This window comes from Phyllopteryx taeniolatus, chromosome 8, assembly GCF_024500385.1.
Source record: "Phyllopteryx taeniolatus isolate TA_2022b chromosome 8, UOR_Ptae_1.2, whole genome shotgun sequence".
NCBI classification, from domain to species: domain Eukaryota; kingdom Metazoa; phylum Chordata; class Actinopteri; order Syngnathiformes; family Syngnathidae; genus Phyllopteryx; species Phyllopteryx taeniolatus.
Window position 1 is genome coordinate 14,665,027 of NC_084509.1, and position 14,381 is coordinate 14,679,407.

The following is a 14,381-nucleotide window of genomic DNA, read 5'->3' on the forward strand; positions in this document are numbered from 1 at the left end:
TCTTAACAAATTAGACATACAGCCTTTGACCGGACTTCAGTAAAAATAGTATTTAGTAGTCCAGTCTACATTAAACACTCAGCACTCACTGTCGACTTTTCTTTTCTTTGGCTCACTCATGGTTGAAGAAGGGTTCAGAGCAGTAGCAGAGTAAAAACAGAACAGTCAAAGTCAAGTCAATGTATCACTGTACCTACTGCGCGACCTGGTGGAACCACCGGGCATTACAGGACAACCTGGTGGAACCACTCGGCATTATAGGACAAGGTCAAATGAATGCAGTCATGATTTTAATATGATTTGGGCAATTCTGTACCAATCTCTGGCTGACCGGATTGAAATGATCAACGGGCCGGATGTGGCCTGCGGGCCGTAGTTTGCCCACCCCTGTATATAGATCATCCGTTGCTGAGCTGGTATTTATGGAGGTACATGATGCGACCATCAACTGCTGACATGTTCCCCTTGAGCTTTCAACCTGTTGAATGAGGGCACAAAACACACCTCTGTTGCACAAGTAGCTGTCTTCTCGTTAACTTGTACAGACCCTTTCCAAAAAAACGGAATATCATGGAAAAGTTTATTTATTTCCATAATTCAAATTTTTTTTCAATTGTAACAGATGTCCATTATATCCACACATTCAATCCACAGGTCCGACCAGATCTCTATCTCCCACAAAAGGCGGGAGTCCAGTCTCGCTAGAAAAAAAGCAGCCAAGCTAGTGAATGTACAGTCGCACAATCCTCCACGTAATGTCATAAATTGAACACTGTCTGATTGTTTTAGCCTGCAGCAAAGTTTTGCACACAGCTAATAATAACGTGTTCGATGATGCTCGATCAAGCCCAACAGATCTGTATCAAGACCACAAAGTGTGCGACCAAGGGTTGCCGTGACAAGCGATGCGATTCTCTTTCCTTCCTAACCCAGTGTACCCTGAAAATGAGCTGATATTTCAAGGTAAATTACTTGGTTTAATTAATTTTAATTAATATATCGATCAGATTTATCTTGTTTTAGCTTGTTTTTGAAATAGGGATGGACTGATACCAATACCAGTATCGGTTATCGGTGACAAACCTGTACCTCTGTACAGTTTCAGTCGTAAAGATTTCTCAAAGAAGACTGATCGGCCAAGTTCCTCACGTCACTCACGAAGCCACGCTATTTAAAGGCACTCATTAACCACTAGAGTTGTTGCTGTTGTGGTGGTGACTTGGCTTGTCCCAACATTCAGTAATTACATTTTATAAAACCAGTTTATTCCTTTTCATTCTGTTTTATTTGGTTATTATTCTGGACAATGTTATTCTTTATTCAAAAAAAGTAATACATGTTTTTGTTTATTTAAATGACGATCATTAGAATTGCATTGAAAAAAAATTAGTTTTTTTTAAACCCCAAAAATCCTTGAATAAGCGGTGAATAAATCGCATTGGATTATAAATCGCATTTTGGGGGGGACATTTATTTGATAAAATCGAACACCAAGAACAGACATTTAATCTTTTAAGGCAATTTAAAATAAAAATAGAATCGAGAACAACAGGCTGAATAGATGTACGGAATGCTAACGTAACACATTCAGCTAACGTTACATGACGCATAAACAACGAACTGAAAATGTACCTGGTATGTTAACGTAACATATTAACAGTTATTCAGATAACTATAGCATAAAGAACATGCTAACAAGTTTACCAAACCATCAGTGTCACTCCAAATCACTAAATCCAATGAAATCTTCATCCTCGGTCCCACTTCTAAACAACTCCGCCAACTCCGGATGTAGACGATCCGCCGCTTCCTCTTCTACGTCGCTTTCGTCAGACTCATCGTCATCTTGCAGGTACAGATACACAGGCCTAGAGCGCCCTCTTGCGGTTGTCAGTGTGAAAATAACATGTGAAATGATATAATAATGTGTTAATAATTTCACATATAAATCGCTCCGGAGTATAAATCGCACCCCCATCCAAACTATGAAAAAAACTGCGATTTATAGTCCGAAAAATACGGTAACGAAATTGGAAAAAAATGGAAAAAAAAAGGGGGGAGGGAAATATCTGGGAATATGTGAATATGCTGGTGCCGTACAGGGAGCATGCAGTGTCCACCGTACCAGTAAATTGAGTTGCTAGCTTGGTCATAATTTAAACTCTCAAATCAAGGCACCACTGCAAGTCAGTTGTGTTTACATTATTATGCATGAATACCTCCAAGTAGACGACCCAGGGCATGACCAGCGTGGCCACCAGAAGGTCAGCGACGGCCAGGCTGACGATCAGGTAGTTGGTGGTGGTCTGCAGGGCTTTTTCCCTTGACACGGCCATGCATACGAGCACGTTGCCGAAGACGATGACGAAGATGAGCAGTGTGAGCAGCATGGCGTAGTAGTTGTACGCGTGCTTCTGCTCTCGATCGGTCTCGTTGAAGCCCCATGTTGCATTGTCATAGAAAGTGTCGTTGAAGGCATAGTGGGTAAAGACATCCATTAGCTGTGAGTGAGGAAGGCCAGCCACAGGCCCTGGAAACACACACAAAGAAGACACTGGTTAGATGAAATATTTATGAGGAAAAAAATGGAATCGTTACGGTGGACGACGAATAGAGAATATCTGCGGGTAATTGACAGCCATTACAATTTCATTGAAAAAAAAAGTTTTTTTTTTGGTTCATGGACCACAGAAATACGGTATTGTGTATGAATTGCCACCATTACACTCTGGGTTCTTCTTCCACAAGTAGAGGCAAGCAGCTGGCTAAAGCGCACACCTGCCAGTGAGGTGACAAGAGTCAGCCTGCCGAGCAATGCGAAGGACAAACGCTGTCCACAATGCACACACCCACTGGCAAGATCCAGACCACTGTTACAAACACACTACACACTCCCTGATGAGAGCCTGCACGTGTTATCCATACACTTGCCAGCGAGATCACGAAAGGCAGCCTGTGGAGCCTCACAGGTCACGAAGGTCAGGATCCTTTCCGGACATCGTGGCAACAAAATCCGGACTTGTCATTGTCCCGGCAGTAAATTGGGTTGGCTGAGGGCTGGCTGACTTGAATTAGAATGGGTTAATTTCAGTAAGGCAAGTAATTGGGTATGTAATCCTTGTTCATTACGGAATTTTGATGAACGTGCACCATTAGACATGTTATTAAGACACCAGGGTGTCATGAGCGGTGCCTCCGCCTGCTCTTGGGTCCCGTCTGAATCAACGTGTGACACTGGGAACTGTTTTAAAATGTGAAAATGTCTCCTTTGAGTAATTGTTTTGCTTATTAACGTGCCAAAAAACATTAAAAAACAAACAAAAAACAGATAAGCATTTCACACAGGAGCCTTTTTCAAATTATCACTACACAACCATGGATTTGAAAAAAGGCCCCAACTTGCAGAACAACACCTAACCTGCAGCAACATGGTCAGCACTGCGCAAACAGGCAAAAAGTTAACATTTCCATGGGTGAAGGCCAAACACAGTGCTGAAACTGAGGCCCATACTAATAAAACAAAACAGACGAAAAATCCAAATACGGTGGATATTTTTGAGAATTGTCTACACCTTTTTTTGTGCAGTGGTGAATGAAAAACATTGACTGAAATGCTATAGAGATGCTCGTCTGTGTTAAATCAATGACGATACAAGGAGAGCACAAGCAAATAATAACCACTAGAAAACTTAAAATGGTGCAATAAAACCTTTGAGAGATGCCAGAAGGACATGTTTTAGTCAAAGGAGGAAAATTTCAGACCTCTACATTCTTTGTAAGTGTAAAAACTTCCAAAATTGCCGGTGTATCAAATGCTTCTTTACCCCACTGTAAGCTTCACTGGCCACAACATTAGCTACAGTTGAACTTAAGATCCAACATGAGAGAACGATAAAAAGCTCACTTTTGATTGACACCATCAGAGGTACTAATTTAACAACATGTTCATTGTTTATGTAGCTGAATTTCTCATGTTGATAAATTAGGCAACAAAAATATTCGAAAATATCCTTTCAGTATGATGCAGTGCAAACTACAACCGTAATAATAAACATATTAATTACATAACTCTATAAATACACGTGGAACGAATGTTGGGGCCAAAGAAGAGAGTTTGTGTGTGTGTGCTTGAGAGCATGTGCAACTTAATTTTTCCCACCACGTAATCAGCCTATTTATCCATCCATCCATCCATTTTCTGAGCCGCTTCTCCTCACTAGGGTCGCGGGCGTGCTGGAGCCTATCCCAGCTATCATCGGGCAGGAGGCGGGGTACACCCTGAACTGGTTGCCAGCCAATCGCAGGGCACATAGGAACAAACAACCATTCGCACTCACAGTCATGCCTACGGGCAATTTAGAGTCTCCAATGAATGCATGTTTTTGGGATGTGGGAGGAAACCGGAGTGCCCGGAGAAAACCCACACAGGCACGGGGAGAACATGCAAACTCCACACAGGCGGGGCCGGGGATTGAACCCGGGTCCTCAGAACTGTGAGGCTGACACTCTAACCAGTTGTCCACCGTGCCGCCTCAGCCTATTTAATAAGAGAAAATACCAGAGGTGGCTGGCTGCCTCAGTGCATTGAGCGATGGGCATATTTGTGCAGAGAAACAATGAGAAAAAAGACTAAGTGAGTGAGTGAAGCGAGGATGATGTGCTCCGGGGGACCAGTGTGTATTTATTTGGCTGTTCTGCTCACGTACAGAACGCATTTACTCAAATCGGTGTGTTATCCATTGGTTGGCGACCAGTTCCGGGTTTACCCCGCCTCTCGCCCGAAGATAGATGGGATGGGCTCCAGCACGCCCGCGACCCTAGTGAGGATAAAGCAGTACAGAAGATGGATGGATGGGTGGTGTTTCATCCGCCAAATAAATGCCTCCCAAAAAAAGAAAAAGAAAAGGTAGCAACTGTATCTAATTTAATAGACGTTATTGTTCACACACAGCCATTACATACTTTACTATTGAACCTATTTTAACTCTATTGCTAACCAAAACAGCAACACCTACCCACGTCCCACACCAAGAGACCTTGGGCGGGCCGCCGGCCCCACCGAGGTGCCACGACAACCGACCATCCGGAGGAGGCTGAAGGGACCCAATGCCACCCCCCCTTGACCCAGGAGAGCAAGACACCCCCCCAACCTGCAGGGCCCACGATGCAGCCAGTCCCCACCCAGTCTAAGGGTGGTACGGTGTCCCTTTTTTTTTGGAAAGGTGGCAGATAGGGGCGCCCGACAAGGGAATGATAAGGGGGGGAACCCAGCGAGCAGCCGCGGGGCATGAGAGGGGAGCCCCAATGCCAAGCAGTCATCCAGACCGGGGGGCCCGGCCTCAGGAGCACCGCAATGAACCTAGTGAAAACCCACCTCCCCCCGTTACCATGACCCCGTTACCATGACAGGCAGTCCTTGGCCCTTCCCTGTGTGTCAGTGCCACCCCGAGTGGTGTTGTGCATTATTATCACTGCTGCCTAACAGCCAAATCCCCCCCACCCAAGACCGACCGCTCCCCATAGATGGCTGTATGTGGTGCATTAAAAGAAATGGGGATGAGTGTGTGTGATGCATTAAAATCCTGGGGGGCAGGGTGGGCGGAGGGGCAGGGCACCCGGACCAGGAAACAGCATTGACGTACTGAAACTCGGTCCGACACCCACACCCTCCCCTACCCCATACCAGTTCCCCAGGAACCCCTGGATATGTGTGTGTGCCCAGATGTGACTAGTGAGAAAAATATTTACAGTGAGTGGTGTGAGTGTGTGCTCGGTGAGTGATTAAGAGGCGTGGCTCCTGCAGGTTGGGCCCATCAGGCAGGACAACCACAGACAAAGAGGGCGTTTCTGAAGCATGGATAAACTAATTCTATTTTTCTTATTTTTTGAATAAAAATTTATTATGGCAGAATCTAATGGTTGTGTCATGAGCTGTGTCCTGCAGTTCCCTTGTTGGCGCTTGGGTGGCCTCTCTCTCTCTCTCTCTCTCTCTCTCTCTCTTCCCAGTAATCAGCACCATCTCGGCCGTTCACCTGTTGTCAATCAGCCTTCATCATCAACTGCATTTAAGCTCGCCAGATCCAGGACTCCACTGCCAGAGTATTAACGTTCACCCGTGGTACACAGGCTCGCAACTTACACGTAAGCTACGCAATATTTCTGACCTCCATGTGCTTCCTTGTCCTCAGTGCTCCTTCCGTGTTCCCCACCTTCCTGACCTCTTCCACCACGCTACCAAGCCATCCACCTGCTCACGCCACTGCCTGCCGCATGCTCCCTGCCTCGGCGACCGCCATTACGCCTCAAGGATCCACCTCTAAATGTCTTCTCAATAAACCATTCTCCACAAACTTTTTCAGTCTCCGCCAGCTTCTGGGTCCAGTTAAAATTAACACCATTGTATCGTGACAAGTTGAAACCATGGGTGTAAATGGAATCATTGAGAATAAATAATTTATTTGAGGTAAGGTTTTAATTTTTTATTGTGGCTATTCTTCCCAGTAGTGATATAGGCAAGTTATCCCAGTGTCTTAAATCAGATGAGATTTTTTTTCAGAAGTTGTAATTTAGATTGATGAGCTCTGTGAGTTTTGGTGAAATATTAATACCTAAATACTTAATGTTTCCTATAGGAATGGGGTAATCTGGGATTTGATCTGCAGAATTCCATGAGTTTGCTGTCATTGGGAGTATTGCTGATTTTGTCCAGTTGATAGAGTAATCTGATATTTGTGAAAATGTTTTAATGAGATTGAAGACTGCCTGAAGAGAAGACTCGGGTTCCTGTAAATAAAGAATTTCATCAGCATACAGATTGCTTTTGTGTTCTGTCACTCAGAATCAGAATCAGAATCATCTTTATTTGCCAAGTATGTCCAAAACACACAAGGAATTTGTCTCCGGTAGTTGGAGCCGCTCTAGTACAACAGACAGTCAATTTACAGAACACTTTGGAGACAAAAAGACATTGACAAAAAACAACAACAAACAACTATTGTGCAAAAAGATGCAGAGTCCTCAGTTCGAATGGCTAATATCGCAATAGTCCGGTGCAATGACCATTGTGCAAAGGGCACTGAGACTTCAAGGAGTGTATGCGGTTTAAAGTGACGAGTACTGCGATAATCTGGGACAATGGTTGTGCAAATGTTACAGATACTCCTCAATCAGTGTGCAAATGGAGCAGATGCTACTCTGGCATGAGTAGCCACTGTATGCAAATAGTGCAGCACGGCGAGACAACTACAGTGAGTGCACGAGTAATACATAATACAGAAATGTGACAACGAACTCAAGTCAAAAAATTGCCAGCTTGTTGTAATGGAATTGTAAGTTAGCTGTTCAAGAAGTTGATTGCAAGAGGGAAGAAGCTGTTGGAATGTCTACTAGTTCTAGTTTGCATTGATCGGTAGCGCCTACCTGAGGGAAGGAGCTGGAAGAGCTGGTGACCAGGGTGGGGAGGGTCCGAGAGGATTTTGCATACCTTTAATAATTAGCATTCTGACGTATAGCGGTAGCAAGAGGTTTGATGAATATTGCAAATAGCATTGGTGAGAGTGGACACCCTTGTCTAGTTCCTTTTTGTAAAGTAAAACTTTGTAATGTAATCCTATTTGTATTGACAGTCGCTTTCAGCGAGTTGTATAATGTTGCTATCCAATGTATAAATGAGTGTCCAAAGCCAAATTTGCGAGGTACTGCAAACAGGAAAGCCCAGTTAACTTTATTGAAAGCTTTCTCTGCATCAAGTGACATGATGATTATACTATACAGTATTTATAGATCATGAGTTGTCTGTATTTTGGAACAGTCACAAACACATTGCTCATACCTGGGTATACATTGCCTTTACTAAAACTTTCAAGAAGTGACCTCTGTCTGGGCGAAGATGTTGCAGCTGATGCTGCCTTCTCCATTTCCTAACTTTTTGCGTAATGAGCCTCTGGGTGCACAGTCTTGAGGTGTTTAAACAAGTTGCTCGTGTTGTTGCTGTGCTGAACCCTCTTGTCACAAAGGTTGCACATTGCTGTTGTTTTGTCCATAGGAGTGAAATACAGCCACATCACACTTCTTGTACGGAAGTGACACATGCACTTTTTTCATTAATTAATTAATTAATATTAATACTTTATGAGCGGCAGATACCCAATTGATACTAAGGAGAGTATCGATACATCAATACCATGGAATCGATATGCCCATCACTACCTGCAGCCACATGCTGAGAAGTACAGTCCATGCAAGGTCACCTTCTCCATTGTTGTTGTTTGTTTGTCTCATTAAAATAATTAGTTCAATGTAGCCTACTGTGCTTTCCAGTTTCCTGCACTACTACAATGCTGCCTTGAGATACAAATCCCTTGGCCATGCTCATAACGCAAAACAATCTCAAATCATCGTTTCCCAGTGTTATCGAATCTTAGCTCTTTGACCTGTTGCTGTGTGCTGTTTTTGAGTTCGGTGATCTCTTGGCGAAGCAAGTTGAGTGTAATTGTCAATTGCTAGTCAGTGAGAGGAGGACACTAGTGTGTGTCTCTGTCGAATCAAGTAAATCGTCTGTCGAAGTCGACGAATCTGCCTTTTTTCTCTTCCGCGGCTGCTCAGCGAGGGAGCTGGGATTCTCCATGACAGAGGAGTTGGCGTTGACGTAGGTGGGAGAATCTCAAATAGCCCTCTAAGAGTTACCGCTGTTAGCGAAGCTGGTGAAGGAAAAGAGAAAAGAACGAAGCGAAAAAACGGCACTGAAAAAGGAAAAAGCCTGTTAAAAAAAATTTGTCTTGTAGTAGCTGCTTTTTCTAGGTCTATGCAAGAGCCGCCGCCATGTTTTTCATCTTCGGAGATCACGGAATCTCTCGCATTGTCACAGCATGCTGTCGCCTCAGGGCAAACTAATAATCGACATATAATTCCCTTTGTTTTATGTTTAGTTTGACGGTAATCTTGAGCTGAGAGAGGCAAAAAACAGCTCGAAGCATATTTTTAAGAATATTTACTCATTAGTGCAGCAAATCTGTTGCTTGTTGTAAATCATACACACAATCTCAAGCTTGTGCTTACAAGACAAAATCGACTTGTATCTCTAAAAACTCATAAGTTAGGTCACTCGTATCTCAAGGCACCACTGTGTTTTGAAGGTGGAAAACCGCAGCTGCCAAACAGTCACTAACATTTAGGAAAAAAAAGTTTTTGAACCTGCTGATGTTGGCAATGCCCCCTTCTAGGATGACTGGCAAACCGACACCCAATAGGTTTTGTCAAAACACAACATATTTGGCAAGCCTCACAGTTCTGTGGACCCGGGTTCAATCCCTGGCCCCGCCTGTGTGGAGTTTGCATGTTCTCCCCGTGCCTGCGTGGGTTTTCTCCGGGCACTCCGGTTTCCTCACGCATCCCAAAAACATGCATTAATTGGTGACTCTAAATTGCCCGTAGGTGTGACTCTGAGTGCGAATGGTTGTTTGTTTGTATGTGCCCTGCGATTGGCTGGCAATCAGTTCAGGGTGTACCCCGCCTCCTGCCCGATGACAGCGGGGATAGGCTCCAGCACGCCTGCAACCCTAGTGAGGAGAAGCAGCTCGGAAAATGGATGGATGGATGGACATATTTAGACACAATAAAAAAAATAATGAATAATGAGGCGGCACGGTGTACGACTGGTTAGACCATCTGCCTCACAGTTCTGAGAATTGGGGTTCAACCCCCGGCCCCGCCTGTGTGGAGTTTGCATGTTCTCCCCGTGCCTGCGTGGGTTTTCTCCGGGCACGCCGGTTTCCTCCCACATCCCAAAAACATGCATTAATTGAAGACTCTAAATTTCCGTAGGTATGAATGTGAGTGTGAATGGTTGTTTGTTTCTATGTGCCCTGCGATTGGCTGGCAACCAGTTCAGGGTGTACCCCGCCTCTCTCCCGATGATTGCTAGGCTCCAGCACTCCCGCGACCCTTGTGAGGAAAATTGATGGATGGATGAATAATGAAATAGTGACGCTGATTTCAATGCAATGTCAGCGCACTATTTTGTGTCTACTTCAGCAATTCACAAATTTTGTTTGCACTGATTAGGCCAGCAGCTTCATTTGCCCACCGAATATTAATGCACCCTGCATCCCTGGAAGGAGGCAATGTAGCAAAAAGCAAATTACTGGGAGCAGCTTGTCCATAGAGAACTATAATCCCTGCAGGGTTTTTTTTTTTTTTTTTTTATACATCACGTTAAGGATTGACCGCAGGGTTCTGTGGGTAAACAACTTTTGCCGTAAATCCATCTAACCAACCAATCACTTAATCTTCCCCTCATTATTTTGACAGCTTTAAACCACCTACACGCCTGAGTGCCAACCTGGAACATTTAATGTGTTTCTATTCATTTGATCAGACTGTTTGAGAGCCATCCCACGCAGCACTGTTGCTTTCACCCATGTGACCTACAAAGCAATTACATGTCACATGACGGCGTGGTGTAGTCAGTCAATCACGTTCTTCCAGGGCATATTTGGAGCTTCCATCTCTTCGCGCTATTGTTCAGTCAACCAGACGCAGAGGCTCCGCCCACATCTATTATTGTCATTCAAAAGTGACATGATTGCATGAGGGCGAAACAATGAAAACGGTCAGCATCTGTTTCAGTGCTGGTGTAAATTGCCTCCTCCTCAGCCAGAATACAAATACACTTGCACACATTGTAACCACAAAAAAATTTGTTGTGTGCCCCCCCCCCCCCCCCCCCCCCCCCACCCCTACCATGACTTCTTGTAAACATTTAATCAAGTAGCCTTGGGGAAAGGGAGGGCTCACCGATTCTTTGTTTGTATTTGGAAGGAGGCGCTAGGAAGGAGGCTGAAAGCGTAATAGCCACTTGGCAAACACACCGACAATGGATATTTAACGATTTAACTCTTTTCCCCGCAATATCACAAACACGATTAGGCATTAAGCCCACATGAATACACAACGACGTATCTACTCTAATCCACTGCTAACAACTGCCAACACACATTCTGTGTTGACTAAAAATGGCATTATGGCGGACACGTTCATCAATCATAGCAACTGGCTTTGGCAAAGCATCAAATGCTTTCTGTCAAATATTTTCAGTAGATTGTTTCTGTGTCTCTCCTGATCACAGGACAAAATGTGCGCTTAGTTTTTCTGATTGTAAGCAAGCACAACAGCTATGGAAATGCTTCCAATCCCCCCATTGTGGCTCACTTTGTTGACTGCTTGATTGCGGTATTGTACTTAAATTGGGATAATCTGCCAAGACTCACTACCAGCAGATGTAACGACAGAGGGGCAGGTGGGAGGAGGGCCGTTACCATGTGAGCTAGTTAGCTAACTAGTGATCATTAGTAGTTAGGGGGCTGTTAATTGTAACCACCGTGTGTGCTGTAATTTACTTTAGCAATGTTAACGCAATATTAAAAGACTTCACTTAATTACATTATTATACAAGGCAAGGGTATTCAGTTGAAAAGAAGTAACGTTATAGTTACGCAAAGCCGACATAAATAAACGTAATTACGGTGATTTTATCATTATTTTCTCTCCAGATTTCCTCAAAAACACAGAGCCAGTGGTTTTGATTGGTAGTGGTTGAACAAATTCACCCGGCACAGACATACTAAGAAATACTAAATACTTTGTAATATATGCCAGATTCATTATGGCCCCATGCAGCAGTCACTGCTCTTTTGAGACAGCTGTCCACAAACAACAGGCTGGATGGATAGCTTAGTATCATGGGATTATGGCTGTACATAAATCAGCAACAGAAAAAGAAAAATGCAATAAAGAATGTATCATATGGAACACTTTAAAATTTACAAAAAAAAAAAAACGATGAAAAAAACAATGGTTGTTTGAAAAAAAATGCCTATTTGTGTTTTTACTATTGAGGGACAACACTGCAGTATGTCATAGCTGCACAGGTGCACATGTACTACTGCGCTCTGGAAGACTGCTTCAAAATAATATATAAATAGCTCATGCAAAGGTGGCCATACCACATAAGTTGAAAACCGATTATTCACTTATGCCAGGGCCTGGGCTGAGCTTATTTCAAAGATTTGAATATAAATTATGTTACTTAATTACATAATTGTTAACTGAAGATAACAGCATACATAATATCAAACAGGGATCCTGTATTTTGTGTTTTAGTTTAGATTTAAGAAAAGGAAAATGTTAAAGCGCAATAAACTACATGCAATGTTTGTTTGTGTTCCTTTGAGCTCGTGAGGGGTGATGAATGATCAAAATGGTACTGCATTTGCCTCAATTTGGGCGAGAAAAACGCTGGAACATGTCCGTTTCCAAATAGCAAAACATGACGCACAGCATACAGTGATGGCTGTTAAAATGCACATGTAAACGTAACTCTGGGCGAGAGGCGGGGCACACCCTGAACTGGTCGCCAGCCAATCGCAGGGCACATATAAACAAACAACCATGTGCACTCACATTCACACCTACGGGAAATTTAGAGTCTTCAATCAACCTACCATGCATGTTTTGGGGATGTGGGAGGAAGCCGGAGTAGCCGGAGAAAACCCACGCAGGCACGGGGAGAACATGCAAACTCCACACAGGCGAGGCCGGGATTTGAACCTCGGTCCTCAGAACTGGGAGGCGGATGTGCTAACCGTGCCGCCTGATACATGATTGTGCAAATTAAAATGAAGGCTACAGGCCTTTAACAGTAATGTAAATGTTTAGTGCACTTTAAAATGGAACTAAAGTATACTTCATGAAAACCGGTTGAGAAATTTCCAAGTTCTGATTTAGTTTCAATGTTCATGCATTGCCTTTGACTGGATTGTTGCCCCCACCAATGTGACTGCCATGTCGGCACATAGCTTGGTTATATGTTTTCAGTTCATAACTGTGGTTATAATGTTACCTGAATCACATACTGTAACCTGTGTGCTTGGCAAAGGAAATTGTCATTGTTAGCCTCAAGCTAATGTTAATGTGTACAGCTTTAAGCGAGTAGCTTCACTAATGGGTAATATGAGGAGTTAACTAGTCAAATAGCTGACTGAGATGACTGTCCCTGTTCGTCAATAACTAAACAGCCGCAAAGTGTTTGCTTTTTAAATGCTCATGTCTCACTGTCATGCTTACAAGTTCTGTCTCACAGGTTTTGCGTCAGATTGCTCTTTAGTATTTTTGGTGAAATGCTCAAACTTTCAGGTTCCGTTGCTAATGCGGGTTAGCTGCAGCCTTTTCCGGTTACATAATGGCCGAACCGGATAATGACTACTGCGCATGTGCATCATCACGGAAGGCGGACAAGAGCGGCATCAATGAGAGGCTGCCGAGGCAGTTTTGAAAGATAAAAAAAGCCTAACAAAAATAAACGATGACATCAATTATTAAATAATTGTCGTTGCTGAGTGAACAGGGCATAGTGGCTAGTGGGAGTTGCTGTGCTAATGTTCACAGTGGAAATTGAAAAAAATGGAAACCGGTGGGTCTCCTACAGAGATCACATTTTCCACAAAGATAATGTGAAATTCTCAAAACACTTTAACACATTTTAGGTCCCTGTATTCTTTAAATACAATTCTTTATATATTATTTATTGCTTCACTTATGTTTATTTTAATTTAATTTAATTTTTAAACTTGTCCAACATTTTCAAGCTTTTTTGATGATGATGATGATTATAATATTTATTTACAATAATCTGGTACTGTATTGCGTGTTTTAGTCCACGAAAAAAAAGTATACAACAATAATTGTGTACTGTATGGTTGTATTTAGGCCATTAAAAAGAGTGCTTCAATATAACGGACCCACCCCTCACCCCAGGAGTCTCTTAAACCGAGGTTCCACTGTACTTGAATTATTGTGCTCTAATATCATTATAGCAGTGGCATAAAAAAAACACATTAACAATACTATTGTTTATTGTGATAGTTTTTGGGAAAATATATCACCGTAAAAAATTTGCCTGAAGGCCCAAGGGAATTCTCCTCGCCCAAATCAAATGCGAAAACAATCCTAAAACTGCATCAAATTGGCTGCTATGGTTGAAGTTGTCATATAGAAAATGGTTATTTTTATGTGAGATGCATACATTAGCATGGTCTTTCATCGTTTTGGATTCAACTATTGAAGTTGTTGCTTGTAAAGATCAGCGCTGTCGGGAAGAGTCACACTCAGAAGTGGATTAAAGAAAATGTTACACGATGTTATTTCTCTACAAAAGATTAACAACAACCTTGCAACCATACATCCAAATGCCACTGCGGAACCGTCTGAAATTCAATCACAATCATGTTACTCATAGGAATATGTTTGTCTTCTACCATTACAAATACATTTGATAAAACTCCATTATAACAAATAAATGGGAAAGAATAACGTCTTACTATACA

General features: G+C 42.9%; 1 protein-coding gene across 3 annotated transcripts in view; it reads right to left on the reverse strand.

The window, feature by feature from the left end:
- The window catches only part of drd2a (dopamine receptor D2a), a 78,238-nt gene that overhangs the window by 21,413 nt on the left and 42,444 nt on the right, over positions 1–14,381 (reverse strand). For all 3 annotated transcript variants that reach the window (XM_061782869.1, XM_061782868.1, XM_061782870.1), the window contains exon 2: positions 2,220–2,530. In XM_061782869.1, the coding sequence (XP_061638853.1) occupies positions 2,220–2,530 (311 nt within the window). The remainder of the gene's footprint in view (positions 1–2,219; positions 2,531–14,381) is intronic.